This window comes from Tamandua tetradactyla, chromosome 10 (assembly GCF_023851605.1).
Source record: "Tamandua tetradactyla isolate mTamTet1 chromosome 10, mTamTet1.pri, whole genome shotgun sequence".
Classification (NCBI taxonomy): domain Eukaryota; kingdom Metazoa; phylum Chordata; class Mammalia; order Pilosa; family Myrmecophagidae; genus Tamandua; species Tamandua tetradactyla.
Genome location: NC_135336.1, coordinates 38,422,378 through 38,439,413, shown reverse-complemented (window position 1 = coordinate 38,439,413; position 17,036 = coordinate 38,422,378). Strand labels below are relative to the sequence as shown.

Genomic DNA, 17,036 nt, shown 5'->3' with positions numbered 1-17,036 from the left:
CCTGCAGATAAAAGCATTTTGGTTTGTGGATAAAGGTATGCTGTAAATTGACACTGAACTTGGCTTGCTTTGAGATCAATCAACCAGCCAGAACCTGTATAGTTCTTAGGAAAGAATAGTCCCTCAGTTCCAGGAAGACAGTAAATTTTCAGTTTCCTGCTGACAGGGAAAGTCTATTGTAATGAATAAACTAGGGGAAACTAGAATTGCTCTTTATTTTGAAGATTTTCTTCAGCCTCTTCTAGAATGGTATGAACCTTTGGAATATCATAAAAGAACCGTGTTAACATTTCAGGCTTGGCTGCTTCCTGCTGGTTGCTAGGCACTACGCCTTCCTCTCTACAGAGGCTGTAAAGTGCTACTGCTGCTGCTATTGTCGGTAGTGTTTGTCACACACATCTACTCAGCAACAGAGAAATGATGGCATTGACGATCCTCTCTCCTGGAAAACGTCTCATCATAGAGATTCTCCTCAGGTTGTATCTATAAGTAGGCTGAAAAAGAAAGCCACTAACCTTTCTGCTGTTTATTCAGGATCCAAATATCTTCTGATTTATTAATTAATTTTCTAGCCTTTTTGTTCTCAAGCTGAACAGTGAGCGGCTTAGCAGAGAGACCTTCCATCCTCTCATCCTTACCTCCAGAGGATTTTTCTCCCCGTCTTCTACAGATTTCATCCTTTTCAATCTTGCTGTGATCTGTGCAAACAACTAGTAACCTGAGTATTTATCAAATGGGGTGGTATCTGCATCTGAGCTTTTAAATTCTGGAAATGAGGGGATTGTTTTGTTTAGAAAAGGCTTACATTTGTGTGCATTGGCTATGACATAATGCCTTAACTGTTGCTTTTTATTAATATAATCAGGGAGAAAATCATAAAGGAAAAACAGTTTGATCAAATTCCCAAAGCTTGTGCCCTTTCTTATAAACCTTTATTAGAGAAATGAAGCAGATCTGATACAGTGTGAAAGACTGACAAGGCTTACTCAATCTTTCTCTGTGTCTTGCATTATTAACTGTGGTTGTATCTTTCATCTGGTTTCAGAGGGTGCAAATTTAAATAAGCATATGACTTTGCTTACTTACTGATTTTTAAAGTAAGAGTAAAATTATTACAGATTATTTACCTAAGAGAACTGCCTTCTATATAGATGAATTGTAATACTAACAGTAAGAAAGGTTTTATGTTAGAGGTAGGTATGAAATTAGGAGGTATTGGAAAGCTGTCTGTTTTAAATGAAGAAATTTAGTTGTACACCTGCATGTGTGTGTGAATCTTTGTGTTTTTTTTAAATGGATTTATTTTTTTAGAGTAGTTTTAGGTTTACATAAAAATTGCACAGAAAATAGTTTCCTTATACCCTTTCTGCTCTGTCATCCCTCTTCCCCCTCTCAATTTCCCTTATTATTAACGTCTTGCATTAGTATGTTACACTTTTTACAATTGATGAACCGATAGTGATTCTTTATTAACTAAAGGCCAAAATTTACATTAGCGTTCACTCTCTGTTGATAGTTCTAAGGGCTTTGACACTTGACTAATATTATATATCCACCATTACAGAATCATACAGAATAGCTTCACTGTCCTAAAATGCTCTGTGTTCTACCTATTCATCCCTCTCTACCCCCCTGAACTCCTGATAGCCACAGATCTTTTTACCGTCTCCATAGTTTTACCTTTTTCAGAATGTCATATAATTGGAATCATACAATATACAGCATTTTCAGACTGGCTTCTTTCACTCAGCAATATGCATTTCAGATTCTTCCATATCTTTTCATGGCTTGATGGCTCACTTGTTTTTATTGCTACTGTATACATGTGTCATAGTTTGTTTATCCATTCATCTGTTAAAGAATATCTTGGTTACTTTTGATGTTTGGCAATTATGAATAAAAGTACCAGAAACATTCATGTACAAGTTTTTGTGATATAGGTTTTCAACTCATTTGGGTAAATGTTTGCACGATCACATAGTAAGCCTATGTTCAACTTTGTAAGAAACTGCCATACTGTTTTCCAAAGTGGCTGTATTGTTTTATATTCCTGCCAGCAATAAATAAGAGTTCCTATTTCTCCACATCACCAGCATTTGGTATTAGTGTTCTGGGTTTTAGTCATTCTAATAGGTGTGTAGTGCTCCCTCATTGTTGTTTTAGTTTGTAGTTCCTTGCTGATATATGTTGAACATCTTTTCATGTGCTTATAACATCTGCAGATCTTCTTTTGTGAAGTGTCTGTTCTGATCCTTTGTCCATTTTTAAAATGGGTTATATTCGCGTGTGTGTTTTGATTAAGGAGAAGAGTCATTAAATTGTAGGAGAATTACCCTAGCCTCTAAAGAATTCCTGTGTAACTTAGACCTGGTGTGTTAAATGTAGAATATTGGCAGTATCAGAACTCAGAATACTTGTTTTGAACACGATCCCTACCAGACTTCTTTTAACCTCTTTATCAGAAACAGAGTCACCCCCTCCACCCTACTCCCCCCTGAGCTGAGCCATGATAAGGCTTAGGGGGCTTCAGGTGCTGAAGTTTCTGACATATCTATGTGTTAAATTGGCTTTTGGGGGCTCAACATCTTATAAAACATGTTTCTTAGAGGAAATACAACCTGGATTTTTAACAAATGATTTACAAATGATATTGGGTATGTGATGTGGGAATTACCTATGCTAAATTTTCCTTTTAGCAATGTGTCACTAAAAGTCTAGTGGTCTCATCTATGAGTATATACTAAATAAGGTTTTAGAGAAACTGGCTACCTAGTTGGTGAAATAAATAAATGGTCTATAGGTAATAAATGAGCAACTTTTTATCCAATCTTGTGCTTGCCAACAAGGCTCTATAGGCCTATTTTATTTTGGCTATTGTTGTCACTGTTTTTTCTTCTCCTCCTAATTTCTTCCTTTGCTCCATGGCACCTAGCAGCAGCTTTACATATGTTTGTTCTCATAATTCGTGGGCATGTATAGATAGAGCTATTTCTGAATGAAATAAAGGGAATCCAGCCTAGGGAAGGAGGGCTCTGGAGACTGAAAACTTGAACTTTCAGTAAAAGAGATCAGATGGGATTATTTTAGAGGAGTTGTTGAAATAGAGAGCTATATTATGTTAAAGATACTCTAGCCCCTTCTTGTTTTTATTTGTGTTGCTTTGGTACTGTTTTTTTTTTTTTTCAGGAAACATCCATTAGCATCTTTTGATATCTGAACCAGAGAGTGTGTGACAGTTACATACATTCAACCTCTCCTGTTTTATGGAGCTGTAGAATCATACAGTTTTGGGAGAAGGTGGCTAAATGTTACTTTCAGGGTAAATAAAACAGAAGAATTAATGCTACAAGATTGTGTTAAGTAGGAACTCATATACCTCCAGGGAAGAGCATTAGTGTAAATCTTTTAGGAGCCCATTTTGCGATATGCACTAATAGGCTTAAAATGTTTGTGTCTTCTGACTTAGGAATTCTATTTCTGAGAATTTATTGTAAGGAGTAATCATAAATGCAGAAAAAATTTTGTGGACAATGGGGTTTATCACAGAACTAATTATTTATAATGGAAAAAAAAACTGGAAACAATCTAAATGTCCAACTATGAGGAAATATTCAAGGAAACCCTAATCAGTCAATTATTGTGTAGCTGCTGAGAATGTTTACTAGGAGGATGAAATAACATGAAACATGCTTTTAATAAAATGTTCATTGATGGAAAAGGTGAGGTAGAGCATTGTTTATTCGATAAAATTATAAATTGGTAAAATATGCCTATGCATGAGAAAATATTAAGTATTTTTAAAGTGTAGGCAGTAATTATATTATGTTTGGATGGTGAAATTATTTGTGATTTTAATTTTCTTTTTTAATAGTTGCAAAATTTCCTTGAATGAGCATGTATTTTTTTATAATGGGAAGAAAATTATGTCTTCTACCTTCCCCCTAAAAATATTACTTTCCTTACAGCTTTAAACAGCAATAGTGAAAGTCAGTCTTCAATCATTGGAATAAGACTTTTTGCAAAGGAATATTGTCAGCATGGATTCTCTACCAGAAGAATTTTTGGGGAGGTAAGGGATGGGTTGACAAAAAGCAACTGTTGCATTCCAAAGACACAACATTTGTCTTTTCCATATAACCTTTGGAATCTAGTATGAATGATTTATGCTTATGCTTCAGGACAATTTAGCAACTTTAATTAGTAAGGAATGAGGTCTGAGTGAAAACTAATTTTAGAAAAGTTCTCTAGGGACAACACCTGGTCTAAATAACAGAATTGAAAAATATTCCAGAGCTTATCGTACATGGGGCATTCTCACCAAAATAATGCTTTATTTATCATGTAACATGCACTTACATAGACTCAGTATATTCCAGGCACTTTTCGAAATGGTTTTACAAATGTGAACTCATGTAAACCTCATAACAACTCTATGAGTTGATATCTGAACCAGAGAGTGTGTGGTTAGCTTAAGCATGAAGCAGAAGATGCTATTGAATGATGAAATTGAGCCCAGGCCAAATGGCATTTTGTCCTCTGTAATCAGTGTAAGTTCAGCCTGCTTCTACCTCTTCCATATAATATTAAACAGCAGTTTAGTATTGGAAATCTCCCTCCAACCCTGAGTTGTCCCCTATGATAAGTAATGTAATGTGTCAGTTTATTTTACAAGCTTTTACTGACCTCCTTGATGCTAAGAGAATAAGGACTAAGGCAAAATTTACATACTTAGAAAGAACTTAAAATATATTGAGGAAGATTTATATGTATAAATGGTATCTTTAGGCAAAGTCCATGTTATGTTAGAGATGCTGTGGCTGCATATATAGGAAGGAGCAGTACATTTTAATTGGGGATTGGGTTTGTTTCAATAGTGTAACAGTTGGACTGTACTTTCAATGATGAAGAATATTTTAATGGGTGTAGAATCAGAGGAGGTTAGAAAGTCATTTGGCTGAGAAAAAACAAGAAAAAATCCTTAAAGATTCTCAGGGAAGATTTTGACTGTCCTATTAAAGGGTTTAATTTCATTTTGTGCAGAGCGATTGAAGTTTTAAGAAGGGAAAGGAAATTTTACACTTCCTTTTTTTTAAAGATTGCCACTGTAGACAGTGTGAAGGATTTGTAATAGCTTGGAAGAAGCTGGTGAAGGCTTATAGAAACTAGTTAGAAAGGAGGGATTTATAGAACTAGGACTGCTTAAATTTGTTAAAAAGGGACAAAGGAAGAAAGGTGATAACTCAAAAGTTTTGGTCATCAGAAAAATATGTACCATTAACTAATATGGAGATCAAAGAGCAAACTAGTTTAATATCTGTGAGAAGGGAAAAAAAAGAGTGATAATGAGTTCAGTTTTGGACATGAGGAGATTGAGATATTGCTGTTAAGATATTCTTGTAGAGGTTTTTGAGTAGATGGTCGGAAATGTATAACTAGCATAAAGGAGCAATTAAGGCTGGAGGTGTAGATTTGGGGGCCATTAGAATGGAATGCTATTTGAATTCATGGAAGTTAGCTCATTTAATATTTGTTTTTATATTTAGTTATTCTAATAAATATGCACGTGCAGACTTTACATCAGCTGTTGGGCTAAACACTTAGGGGTTAAGAAGTGAATAAAAGGGCCTGCTCTCTATGTCAGAGTGCTTATAAAAGGGCATAAATGTGATTAAGGAGAAAGTGTAATAAGGGAAAAGACAGCTAAAAAGGGAACACTATTACATATACATTATGTATTGTTGTAGCAAAACTTTAGCTTTTCTCACAATGGAACAAAGTATACAGGTGGGAAAGGAAACAGGAGAGCAATAGAAAAATACTAGTCTTGGGTCTAGTTTTAGTTTTTCTGCTTTCAAGGTATATAACTTTGAATAAGTTAAGTAATCTTTGTGTTTATCAATTTATCTATAATATAAAGTCGCTTCCATATATTTGATATGCCTTTCTGTCCTAAGACATCGGGAGCATAATTTGATGGAAATGATGTATGTAGTTTTGATTTAAAAATTTGTAAAGTAATGAATGGACAAGAGAATGAGAGGAGAAGGAGTAGTCGGTGAAAGAAACTGTGAAGCAGAAGGCTAGGAAGGCCAGTTGGAGAGCCAGTAGAAGCTAAGAGTGCGGAGGTTTTCAAGGATAATTGGAGGGTATAATGAACAGCATTAGATGTTGCAGCAAGGCCAGGTAGAATGAAGAGCTAAAACCAAAACCATTGGGAAACATCTAGAATTTTATTATTAACCTTTAATAGAGCAATTTTTAATGTTAGAGAGAGGTTAGGATAAGTTGGTATTATCCAACAAATCTTTTTATAAGCCTGTAGAAAATACAGCGACTCACATCCCATACTTTTGTTTCAGACATTCTGAAGTAAGGTACAGTTATCTAGATATTTTAAAAGATTGACACGTGATTTAAATATGCATTTGATATTGAAAACTCCTTGGGTTAAGGAGTGAATGATCATGAAATGGAGTCATCAGGTAGACATTAGCAAACATTTTGTACTCTTTCTTAAACCTTGAGATATTTCAGATTACTGCTGAAATAATTTCAGTCATTGGTATCACAATCCCTGGTTCCTTTTTGGAGCGGGGCCTAAAGTGGAAGAAAAGACGGTAAAGAGATTTGTTTTTTACCATTGTACTTAAAGAGCACTGAGGATTATATTGTAAAATACTGCTTTTATGTGTGTGTAATGTTTTTGGCCATTGTACTTAAAGAGCACCGAGGATTATATTGTAAAATACTGCTTTTTTGTGTGTGTAAATCATCTTTTATTGAAACTTTCTCTAGGAGTCAGAAAATATGGATAGTACTGTACTGTTTATCTGTCCCTGTTTCCCCTGATAAATTTAATTAGCAGACAATAGATGATAAATGATTGACTCTGAAATAAATATATAAATTTAAAATAAAATAGGAATAATATGTATAAAATGCACTTCTGAGTAAATCAATATAAAGTCCTCACTCTGTTTTTTATCCACTAGTGTATAGAATTAAAATCATATAAATCATTTTTCACTCTTCCTATCTAATGGTTCTGTATGTAGGCACAAACAACCTTATACTCCTTCAGTTCAGTATATAACATTGCATATATTCATATTTTAAGTCAATGTCAAAAGCCAAATCTGTTGTTATTCCTTTTTATAAAAAGTTAATAATTTCTAAATATAACTAAACTTTTAAAAATTATTTTGGGTACCTAGACAATTGTAGGGTTAGGAGTCTAAAACAAAAAGCAAATGGCCTATTTAAGATCCTTTCCAAGTCTTTTTCTTCCTCATGAAGACACACACATGTACACACAGACAATATACACAAGAAATAAAATATTTGGAAGACCTTTTTTCTTTACCTTGAAACTATGCTGTAAAGACAACTTTTTTCATCACTTTGGCCTGTGTTTGTCTGTTACAGATGCAAAATTTTTTATATCAGCTTCCTGTTCTCTCTTCTACCATCCAATAAAATAGTGGTATAGTTTCCTTTTCTTTAACATGAGTCGCCAAAGAGCTGTGGCACCTGCCATCATTATCAATTTTTGATATATAGTGATTACACTTCTAAAACATTCAGGCAAAACTCAATTGTTAGATTCTATACTACTGTGATTTCATTGTGTTCTCTGTAAGAAGATGCTCTGAATACCCCCTTCTTCTTTCATTTAAATCAGGGATCCTCCTGTAGAGGAGCAAACAGAGGAGGAAACTGAGAATAAGATAGAAAAATCAACTGATCAACTGGTAAGAGAAGACTTCATTTTCATTATCTATTAACTAGTTAATTAATAATGACTGCTTGAGAATGTAGGCCTAAATCTCGTTAGTTTAAGTATCTGTTAAAATTTTTTGGCTGAGCCTACTTTCCTATCTTAATAAGTAAAATAGTCATAATTAAATTTTTCATTGATGATTGGTTCTTGGCAAGAGCCAATTTCCATTATAATTTTCTCACATGTATACATATATAAACACTGTTCTGTTCCTCTGGAGAACCCTGACTAATATACAAGGTTATCATTCTAAAAACCGATTCTCAAGTTAAAATTAGTAGATAATTGAATTGCCTTGTCTAGAAAACATCCCAGCAGTCTGTTTTAAGAAATCCCTCATTTATCTTTAAAAAAAACCAAAACCACACACATACATATATAGAAAGAAAACACACATATGTATATAATTTAAGTTTCACCAGGTTGTTTCTAAAGCTGATTTTTTTTCTGTATTTTAATCATTGTTACTGTTAGAATTTCCAGAGTTACATGAAATGGAATAACTCTGTTATACCTTAATATAAGGCTTTGTGGGCAATAACAGTATATTTTGTTATTAAATTAGAAAAATATGTATATTGCAAGTACTTATATTAGGCTGTGGATCAAGGAAGAGACATTTGTTTGTTAGGTTGTTGGTACAGTTTTTAACTTCCACACAATTTTATAATGATTGATGTCTGTTTGTTAAAAAGGTTTGTAAAGGTTATCTAGTATGAAAGGATAGACTATATATATATATATAATAGCCATAGTATTCACTTGCATGAAGTTATTGCAAAAAATGTCAAACAGGAAATAAAATATGTGCAGATGTACTTATGGATGTGTAGTTGAACAAAGGCAGGAAGTAGGGAGATTAGACCCAGAAAAGACATTTCTGGATACAGATTTGGGAGTGCAAAAGTCAAAGGAAGGAAAATTTCACCTGGTTTAGGTCTTAAACCAATTTTGCAGAAATTTTTTGAGTATCTACTTTTCAGCAACAGGCAATTTAATAAAAATTAGACAAAATTGTATTTATAATAAGATATAAACATACAACAGCCATGAAGGTTATAGTCTTTCCTGTTGAAAATTTTATTCATGCCATAATCTTGCTTGTGTATAAATTTGGTAATTAATATCAGACGATTCTGTGGTAAATTGCTGAATTGACCTTTAATTTGAGTTCTATGTACTACTGACAGTGGTCATTTTTAGTGAGAGTTTATCTAGTTATTATATGAAAATTTTATTTTTTTAAGTCTTTTTGAAAAATTTCAAGCATAAAAGTTGTAAAACTAGTATAATAAACTCCTACAATACCCTTCATCTAGATTTAGCAACTGTTAACATTTTCCTACATTTTTGCTAGTAATTTTCAAATAATGCAGTACTATAAAATGTAAAGTACATTTTTTTGGGTTCAAATCCAGGAGGAGAGAGTAGGAAGATAGTCTTGTGATGTACCTTACTAGTTCCTACTCACTTATTTGTGTAGTACAGGTCTGTTAGAGAGTCACCCACACCAGAGCATTTTCAGCAACTTGAGCTCTGCATCAGCTCAGCACAGTAAAGAGCGTGTCAGCAACATAAATCATATTCTCAAAGTTTCCACAGGATATAGGAACTATGATCTCTTCTTAGGGCTTAAAGGAAGTCCGTCATCTGTTTCTGACCCTTTACCCATCTCTATTATGCATTCCTCACTATTAATGTAATAGACAATCCACTAAGAACTGACTCTATAGATATCATTGAAAATGGCTTTATCAAGTCTGAAAATCTGTTCCTGAAGTCCCAAGATTAATACTATTTACTCAACTCTGACTGAATTGAGATAAGTGAGTCATTTCTGCTTGTTTATAATTTAGGCTATTACTATTATACTCATTTTCAAATTGTATGTTTATTGTCTATTGCATAATGTAAAACACATTCTTCAGTATAATTTTCCTATTATTATGCATAATAATCTATATAATGTATTAGATGCTTGGCAACTTTTATACTTAAATGGATCAATTTAAAAAATGCTATATATTTACCAAGGGCAGTCATTTGTTAAGGCCTAAATCACATTTAATCCTAAAATCTTTCATGTTTTCCACCTTACCACTCTGTAAAACTAAAGGTATAATTCTTCCTATATTTTTGAATCCTTATATTCCTTGGTTTATAACTTTCATCTGAATTTATGATTATCTTCCCTATACTAAAGAAAGCTTCTTAGATCTTGCTCTCAAATTTTCTGTTGTTTTGTAAGTCCCCTGGAATAAGAGAGAATGTCTTATTATTTGGGTGTTCTGTAGTTCTGTCACAGCAACCTGCATATAGCAGGTGCTTTGTTCTTTTTTCAGTGCTTTGGCTGACTTTAATATTAGAGTAAATAAAAAAAAAGTGTAATTGTATACACTTTTAATGAATACTTTCTTTTAGGACAAACAGGAAAAAGACATATCTGCTGATATTGTCCCTATTAACCTACTATTAGAAATGAAGAAATTATTGAGTGCAATAAACACTCTCCCAAGAGGTGTGGTCCCTCACGTTAAGAAGTTTTTACAAGAAGATTTTTCCCTCCAAACTATGCAGGTGAGATCATCATTCATTTCAAGGAACAGAAATGTAACTCTTTCTATGTTTTTTCCTTTTTTTTTTTAAATTCTACAACAGTGCAGCCAAGGTCTTGATATCTCTATCTTATTATGTGTCCTTATCAGAAGTATCTTTAGAGCCCACATCTCTACCAACAGTCTCTTCAAAGCAGTCTGGACTTTCTCTATGGAGCTCTTCACAACCCTTCCAGAATCTTCCCCTTATTATTTAAAAAGCTGTTCCAACATATTCGACATTTGCATTAGCATCACTTTCCTTCTCTGGTACCAAAATCTGTTTTAGTTTAAGTGGTGCTGGCATGCAATATAACAGAAATGTGTTGGCTTTCATTAAATGAATTTATTAAGTTAAAAGTTTACAGTTATAAGGCCATAAAGATGTCTAAACTAAGGCATCCAGAGAAAGGCACCTTAACTCAAGAAAGGCCAGTGACATACAAACACCTCTGTCAGCTGGGAAGATATGTGGTGGGCATCTGCTGGTCCTCTGGCTTCTGGTTTCAAGCAGCTTCCCTGGGGGCATTTTCTTTCTGCTGTTCAGATGTCTCTGTCTGTGTCTTTTCTGAAGCAGCTCAAAAATGTCTCCCCCTTTTAAAAAGGACTCCAGTAAACTAATCAAGACTACCCTTAATGGGCAGTATTACATTTCCATCTAATCAAAAGGCCACACATGTAATTGAGTAGATCAGGAATGATCCATCAGTCCATAGAAATAATCTAATCAAAGGTTTCCACCCTGTAATATTGAATCAAGATTAAAGGACCTGAGTTTTCTGGGATATACAACATTTTCTGGGGTATGCAACATTTTCAAGCCAGCACATCTATTAAGGATAAGAAAATAGGACCCAAAGGGAAAGCTGTACATGGAGGAAGAGAAAATGTGATGAAACTATCAATTTTCTCTAAATTAGAATCTGTGAAAGTCACATAATTCAATAGCAGTGTCAAAAGGATATTCTTATTATTACTGTTATGAAGTTCAGATTGGGAAAATAAAAGGAAAGAATAGCCAAGAAAATTATGAAAGTGAATAGTAAGGGAATGAAATAGGTAGGCTTAAATCTAACCAAGTATGTAAAGGACTAGTATGCAGAGAACTATAAAACATTACTAAAAGAGATAACAGAAGACCTGTTTAAACAGAAGGATATTCTGTGTTCCTGGATTGGAAGACTAAATATTCTTAAGATGTCAGTGCTACCCAAAACAATTTATAGATTCAATGCTATACCAATAAAAATTCCAACAGTCTTCTTCACAGCAATGGAAAAGCCATTCATCAAATATATATGGAAAGATAAGGGGCCCTCAATAGCTAAAGCCACCTGGAAAACAAAAATGAAGTCAGAGGACTCACACTTTCCCAACTTAAAGCTTTTTTTACAAAGCCACAGTATTCAAAACAGAATGGTACTGACACAAGGGCAGACATGTAGATCAATGGACTACTATCCATTGAAATCTGCCATCACATTTATGGCTTACTGATTTTTGACAAGGTGGCAAGGACCACTCAGATGGGAAAGAACAGTCTCTTCAAAAAATGGTGCTGAGAAAACTGGATCTTCATCTGAGAACACAGGAGAACCCCTAACTCACACCATATATCAAATCAACTCAAAATAGATAAGTACCTCCACATAAAATTAGAACTCTCAAATTCCTAGAAGAAAACATAGGGAAGCATTTTCAGAACCTTGTGTTAGGTAATGGTTTCTTAGACTTTACACCCAAAGCACAAGGTATAAAAGAAAATAGATAAGTGGGACTTCATTAAAATTAAAAACTTTTTTTCCTCAGAGGACTTTATCATGAAAGTAAAATGACACTTCCACTCAATGGGAGAAAATGTTTGGAAACCACATATCTGATAATGGATAAATATCCAGAAGGTAAAAAGAATTTCTTCAACTTAACCACCAAAAGACAACCCAATTAAAAAAATGGACAAAAGCCTTGAGCAGACATCTCTACTAAGAAGATAAACAAATGTTAGAAAGTACATGAAAAGGTGCTGTCATCATTAGCCATCAGGGAAATACAAATCAAAACCACAATGAGATACCATTTCACACCCATTAGAATGGTATTAAAATAACAAGTGCTGGAGTGGTTGTGGAGAAATAGAAACATTCATTCATTGCTGATAACATAAAATGATGCGGCCACCTGGAAGGCAGTTTAGTGGTTCTTCAGAAAGCTAAGTATAAAACTACCATATGACCCATCTATCCCAGTTTTAGATGTATACCCAAAAGAATTGAAAGCAGGGATTGGAACAGATATTTGAACACTGTGTTCATAGTGGCATTATTCATAACTGCCAAAAGGTAGAAACAACCCAATGTCTGTCAACTGAGAAATGGATAAATAAAATGTGGTATATACATACAATGTGGTATTATTCATCTATAAATAGGAATTAAGTCCTATCCAACAGCATGGATGAACCTTGAAGACATCATGTTGGGTGAAATAAATCATGCACAATAGGACAAAATTATGATATCACTGATTTGAAACAATTAAAAGAAGCATACTAATACAGTAAGTGTCTAGAATATAGCTTACCATGGGACAAGATGTGGATAAGAAATAGGAAGTGAAGGCTTAAAGTGTACAAGGTTCCTATTTGGAATGACGGAAATGTTTTGATAATGGATTGTGGTGATGTAGCATAACATTGTGAATGCAGTTAGCAACACTGAAATGTATATTGGAATATAATTAAAGTGGGAAGTGTTCGCTTGTATATATGGTAGCAGAATAAAAATTTAAAAAAAAAAAAGCATGGACTACACTTCACAAATATTGAGTCCTAATTTAAACCATGGACTTTAGTAGTGATACAGTTATAAAATTGTGCTACCATCAATTTAACAAATGTTCCACACCGATTCCAGGATGTTGGTGGTGAGGTGGTGTATGGGAGTCCTGTATTTTATGCTTGATTGCTCTGTAAACCCATGACTTCTCTTATTTTTTTTAAATGTGTTATTATGTAAGGTTTGGCTTTGAGGAAATTTACAACTTGAAATGCATATTTTAGTAATTGAAGTAGGGTCAGATATAAGGTTCAGGCATACCGTTCAGGAGGTTAATGGAGCAACAAATTACAAAGTCACGAGAGGGAAGTAATAAAAATAGCTTAAACTAATGAAATGGAATAAAACATAAAATAGAGAGGATCAAAAAACAAAATTTTGTTTTTCAAAAAAGTAATAAAATTGATAATGCCTGATAAGAATGTTCAAGAATAAAAGAAGACAAAAATAACAAAATCATGAATGAACATAGAGCCATCAGTACAAATTTTACAGTCATTGAAAAGATAACAATGCTACTTACAGTGGCTGCCATGGGCATTTCAAAGTAACCTTCTAGTGAAAAAAACTAGAAAAACTGTCAAATTCCTTCTTAATACTGCTTATTTGTTCTTAGGTAGACAGCTAAGCCTAGTGGCAGATCTCCTTAATTCAGTCAGGGATTGAGATAATTCCAAGCTTTACTTCTGTCTCTAAGGAAAGGCCTATTTCTAGTTTCCCTTTGTTGCAGATGCTGTCAGTGCCCTGCCCATACTCCTTAACCCTATCATTTCAATATGCTCTGGACAACTTTCAGTTTTCAATATCTACATCTCTTTGTTTCAGAGCTCTTTTCCTGGAACTGCAAAAGGCTGTACTTCTCATGTGCATGCCTGTTCAGAAATCCAAAGGAATTAACATTCTTCTCTTACCCCAGAAAGCATTCCATTCAATAAGTCATGGAAGTTGATATATAAATACCACAGTTCCCTATCCACTTCAGTTGGAAAATACTGAGGCCTGTATTTTAACTATTCTCCAGAGTTTCCTGTGGTTTTTAGCCCCATCACTCACTGTAGATAACTATCCTTTAATTTAAAGGCTACATCTCCTTTGTTAGATCACTTCCCCACACTCCCCTACTAATATTCCCTGTACCTTCTGAATAAAATACTTGAATTCAATCCTTTTGTCATGATATGCTTCCAGAGGAGCCAAAGTAGACACCTTTAGTCCAAGGGTGTGTCTCTTCAAGGTCCCAGCCTAAAGCAAGGTGTGTTTACCAGAGCCCCATCTCCTGGATAGGCCATTTTCCCTCCTATTTTCCCCCCAGCTCTGTGAGTCTGCTGACATCTCTGTCTAGCATCTCAGCTCAGTCACACTAAATATGGTAGTTGCTTTACAGATAAAAAGTTTCCAAAAGTTAGTTCACCTCTCTGGGCTTTCCACTATTCCTACATCGTAGCTCCACAGATGTTCATTGCCTTGGTAACTTCCCATTGTTTTCAGACAAATAGTTTTTATATCTTTCCAGCTTTTTCAGACATTTTCATTGGAATGATTGATCTAAAACAATCTAGACTGTCATTGGCATAGTTGGAACTTCAGTATTATGTTTATATGCCTATTCAAATTCAAGAGAATTGTTGAGTAAGTGATGATGAGTCTAATTCAGGGGGTAGTTCTGGGCTGGAAATATAAATAAACTGTCGGTGTGTAGATACTTTTTAAAAAATGTGATAATGGATTACTTTAGGGAATGTGTATTGATAGAGAAGATGTTCATTAAATTGAGTACTGGGGAGACTGAAATAAGGAATCCAGTTAGCTATGAGGAAAATAGTAGAGTATTGTATATTGGAAACCAAGTTAAGAAAGTGCAGATTAAACTTTTCACCCAGATAAATGCATCATTAAGCAAATAATATAATTTAAGCCAATTGAATTCAGTAAACTCAACTGAGTGCTTGTGGGTACAAGGCATTGGGGAATGGACACAAAGATAAGACATAGTCCCTCCTTTAATTACATTGATGTAAATAGTACACTAGTGTATAATAAATCATGTATTAGCATACGTCTGATCAGAGCACAGTCTAAATGGCTCACCCTGGAGTGGATATTATGGCCAGCATTCCTATTTACCACAAGTTAAGGGCTGGAAGGAAGGAAGGAAGATTTCTAGCTGCTATAATGAATAGAAGATGTGAGGAAATGAAATGGGATTACCCCTTTCTTGCTGTTTTTTTTTTTTGTGCTGAAACCCAGGAACGAACCCTTTCTTCTTAAGCAGAAATGGACATTGGCAGCCTTTTGGTAGGCATAGGAATAGTTTTTAGTGTTTGGGGAAATAGTTACAAAGAAGATTTGTCAGACCACTTAAAACCCCAATAAACAGAGAAATAATTGAATGTGGACGATGTGAGATTTTTTTTGTTTTGACCATCTTCATCTCTGTTTTCCTAATTTTATACAGTAAACATGCATTATATGTATAATGAAAATATATGTAGTTGTTTGTTCTAACTTAAAGTAATTTTCTTCCAAATTATTTTCCACAGAGAGAAGTTGCAGCTTACAACACCAGTGGAGGGGAAATTGTTCCTGCTTTGACTTTAAGTTTCTTGATAACACAACTGGAGGCGGCACTTAGGAACATTCAAGCTACTAATTATACTGTAAGTGTTTTCTTTTGGAGGTTGGAATTAAAGGATTTAGACAGTAATTTTCAGTGAGAGAACAGCTGATGCATGTTTAAAGTGCATTTCTCCCTTTTACCTCTAGATAAGGATTCATATAAATTTATTTACTTCCTATATTTGTAGCTTCTTATGTGACTGCAACTCTGTAATGAGCCACTTCTAGTCCCCTTCCTACCACAAGTTTTTTCAAGTTAAGGAAGGAGAAACTTAAATTAGTTTAGAAGTGGGCTTTCCCAGTTATGAAATGAAGTGCCATGAACTTCAAAATGTACTGTGCCCTTTCCCCCTAATTATTAATTAGTTCCTTTTTCTTCTGATATTTCTGTATTTGTTTAAATTGGAACTTCTATTTATTATTCTGTAAAATGATGCAAGATAAAATTGACAAAATATATTTATGTTTAAGGTCAAATGACACTTGAGAAATAAAAAGAACAATCAAGGCAAAAAAGAGAACATAAAAGGAAAAATAAGAACCAATAGTACAAGGACAGTAAAAAGAAAAATCTAATTCTTTGCATAATTTGGATCAGTAAGATAAATTATGATTTGTGTACACTTAGATGAAAACCATATAGAATTAGGATTATTATCAAGAAAGCACTTCCCAGGCACTGAAGAAGGTAGCCTAAGGTACCATATCTCCTATTACAATATGACCTACAAGAGGGTGATAAAATAATACTTATTTGGTATTCTCAGCACCAGGTTGTAAGGAAGGGGTGATACACACCACCCTAAAGGGGGTTCTAGATGCAAATTGGAATGGAATCAAAAGAGAAACGAAGGAAAATGGGTTTGTGTCAGCATGTAATCCCAAAGCTCCAGGGTTGCTGGAGACCTGAAGTTGAGTTGTAGACTAGGAAATGGAAGAACTCCTTCTCTTGATTTCACTTGTAAGCAGAATTGGAATTAACATGATTAAAGCAATTTACTGTTGTATCCATATGAGCAACCCTGTTCCTCACAGACACTAGTAAAGGTGAGACAACCTTGTAGGAGCCCAAGGAGGGATTTCCAAAAATGTCTTTATATCCGTTTGCTTCCTTTCCAGTACTTGGAATAATCTCTGCTAATGTGGAAGAGAGGAAGGGGAAAGGGCAGAGATTTTAGGGTGGCAATGTATCACTTGCACATTTAAGTTCCT

The 17,036-nt window shown here is 34.3% G+C and overlaps 1 protein-coding gene across 10 annotated transcripts in view; it reads left to right on the top strand.

Annotated features, from left to right (window-relative positions):
* DZIP3 (DAZ interacting zinc finger protein 3) overlaps window positions 1–17,036 on the top strand; it is a 177,227-nt gene that overhangs the window by 10,985 nt on the left and 149,206 nt on the right. For 4 of the 10 annotated variants that reach the window (XM_077118454.1, XM_077118457.1, XM_077118453.1 and 1 more), the window contains exons 2-5: window positions 296–476; window positions 7,682–7,751; window positions 10,202–10,357; window positions 15,749–15,865. In XM_077118454.1, coding sequence (XP_076974569.1) covers window positions 418–476; window positions 7,682–7,751; window positions 10,202–10,357; window positions 15,749–15,865 — 402 coding nt within the window. In that variant the 5' untranslated portion in view covers window positions 296–417. Of the gene's footprint in view, window positions 1–295; window positions 477–3,186; window positions 3,320–3,965; window positions 4,070–7,681; window positions 7,752–10,201; window positions 10,358–15,748; window positions 15,866–17,036 lie in introns of those variants that run through there. The other 6 variants (XM_077118451.1, XM_077118448.1, XM_077118449.1 and 3 more) reach the window with 5 other exon arrangements.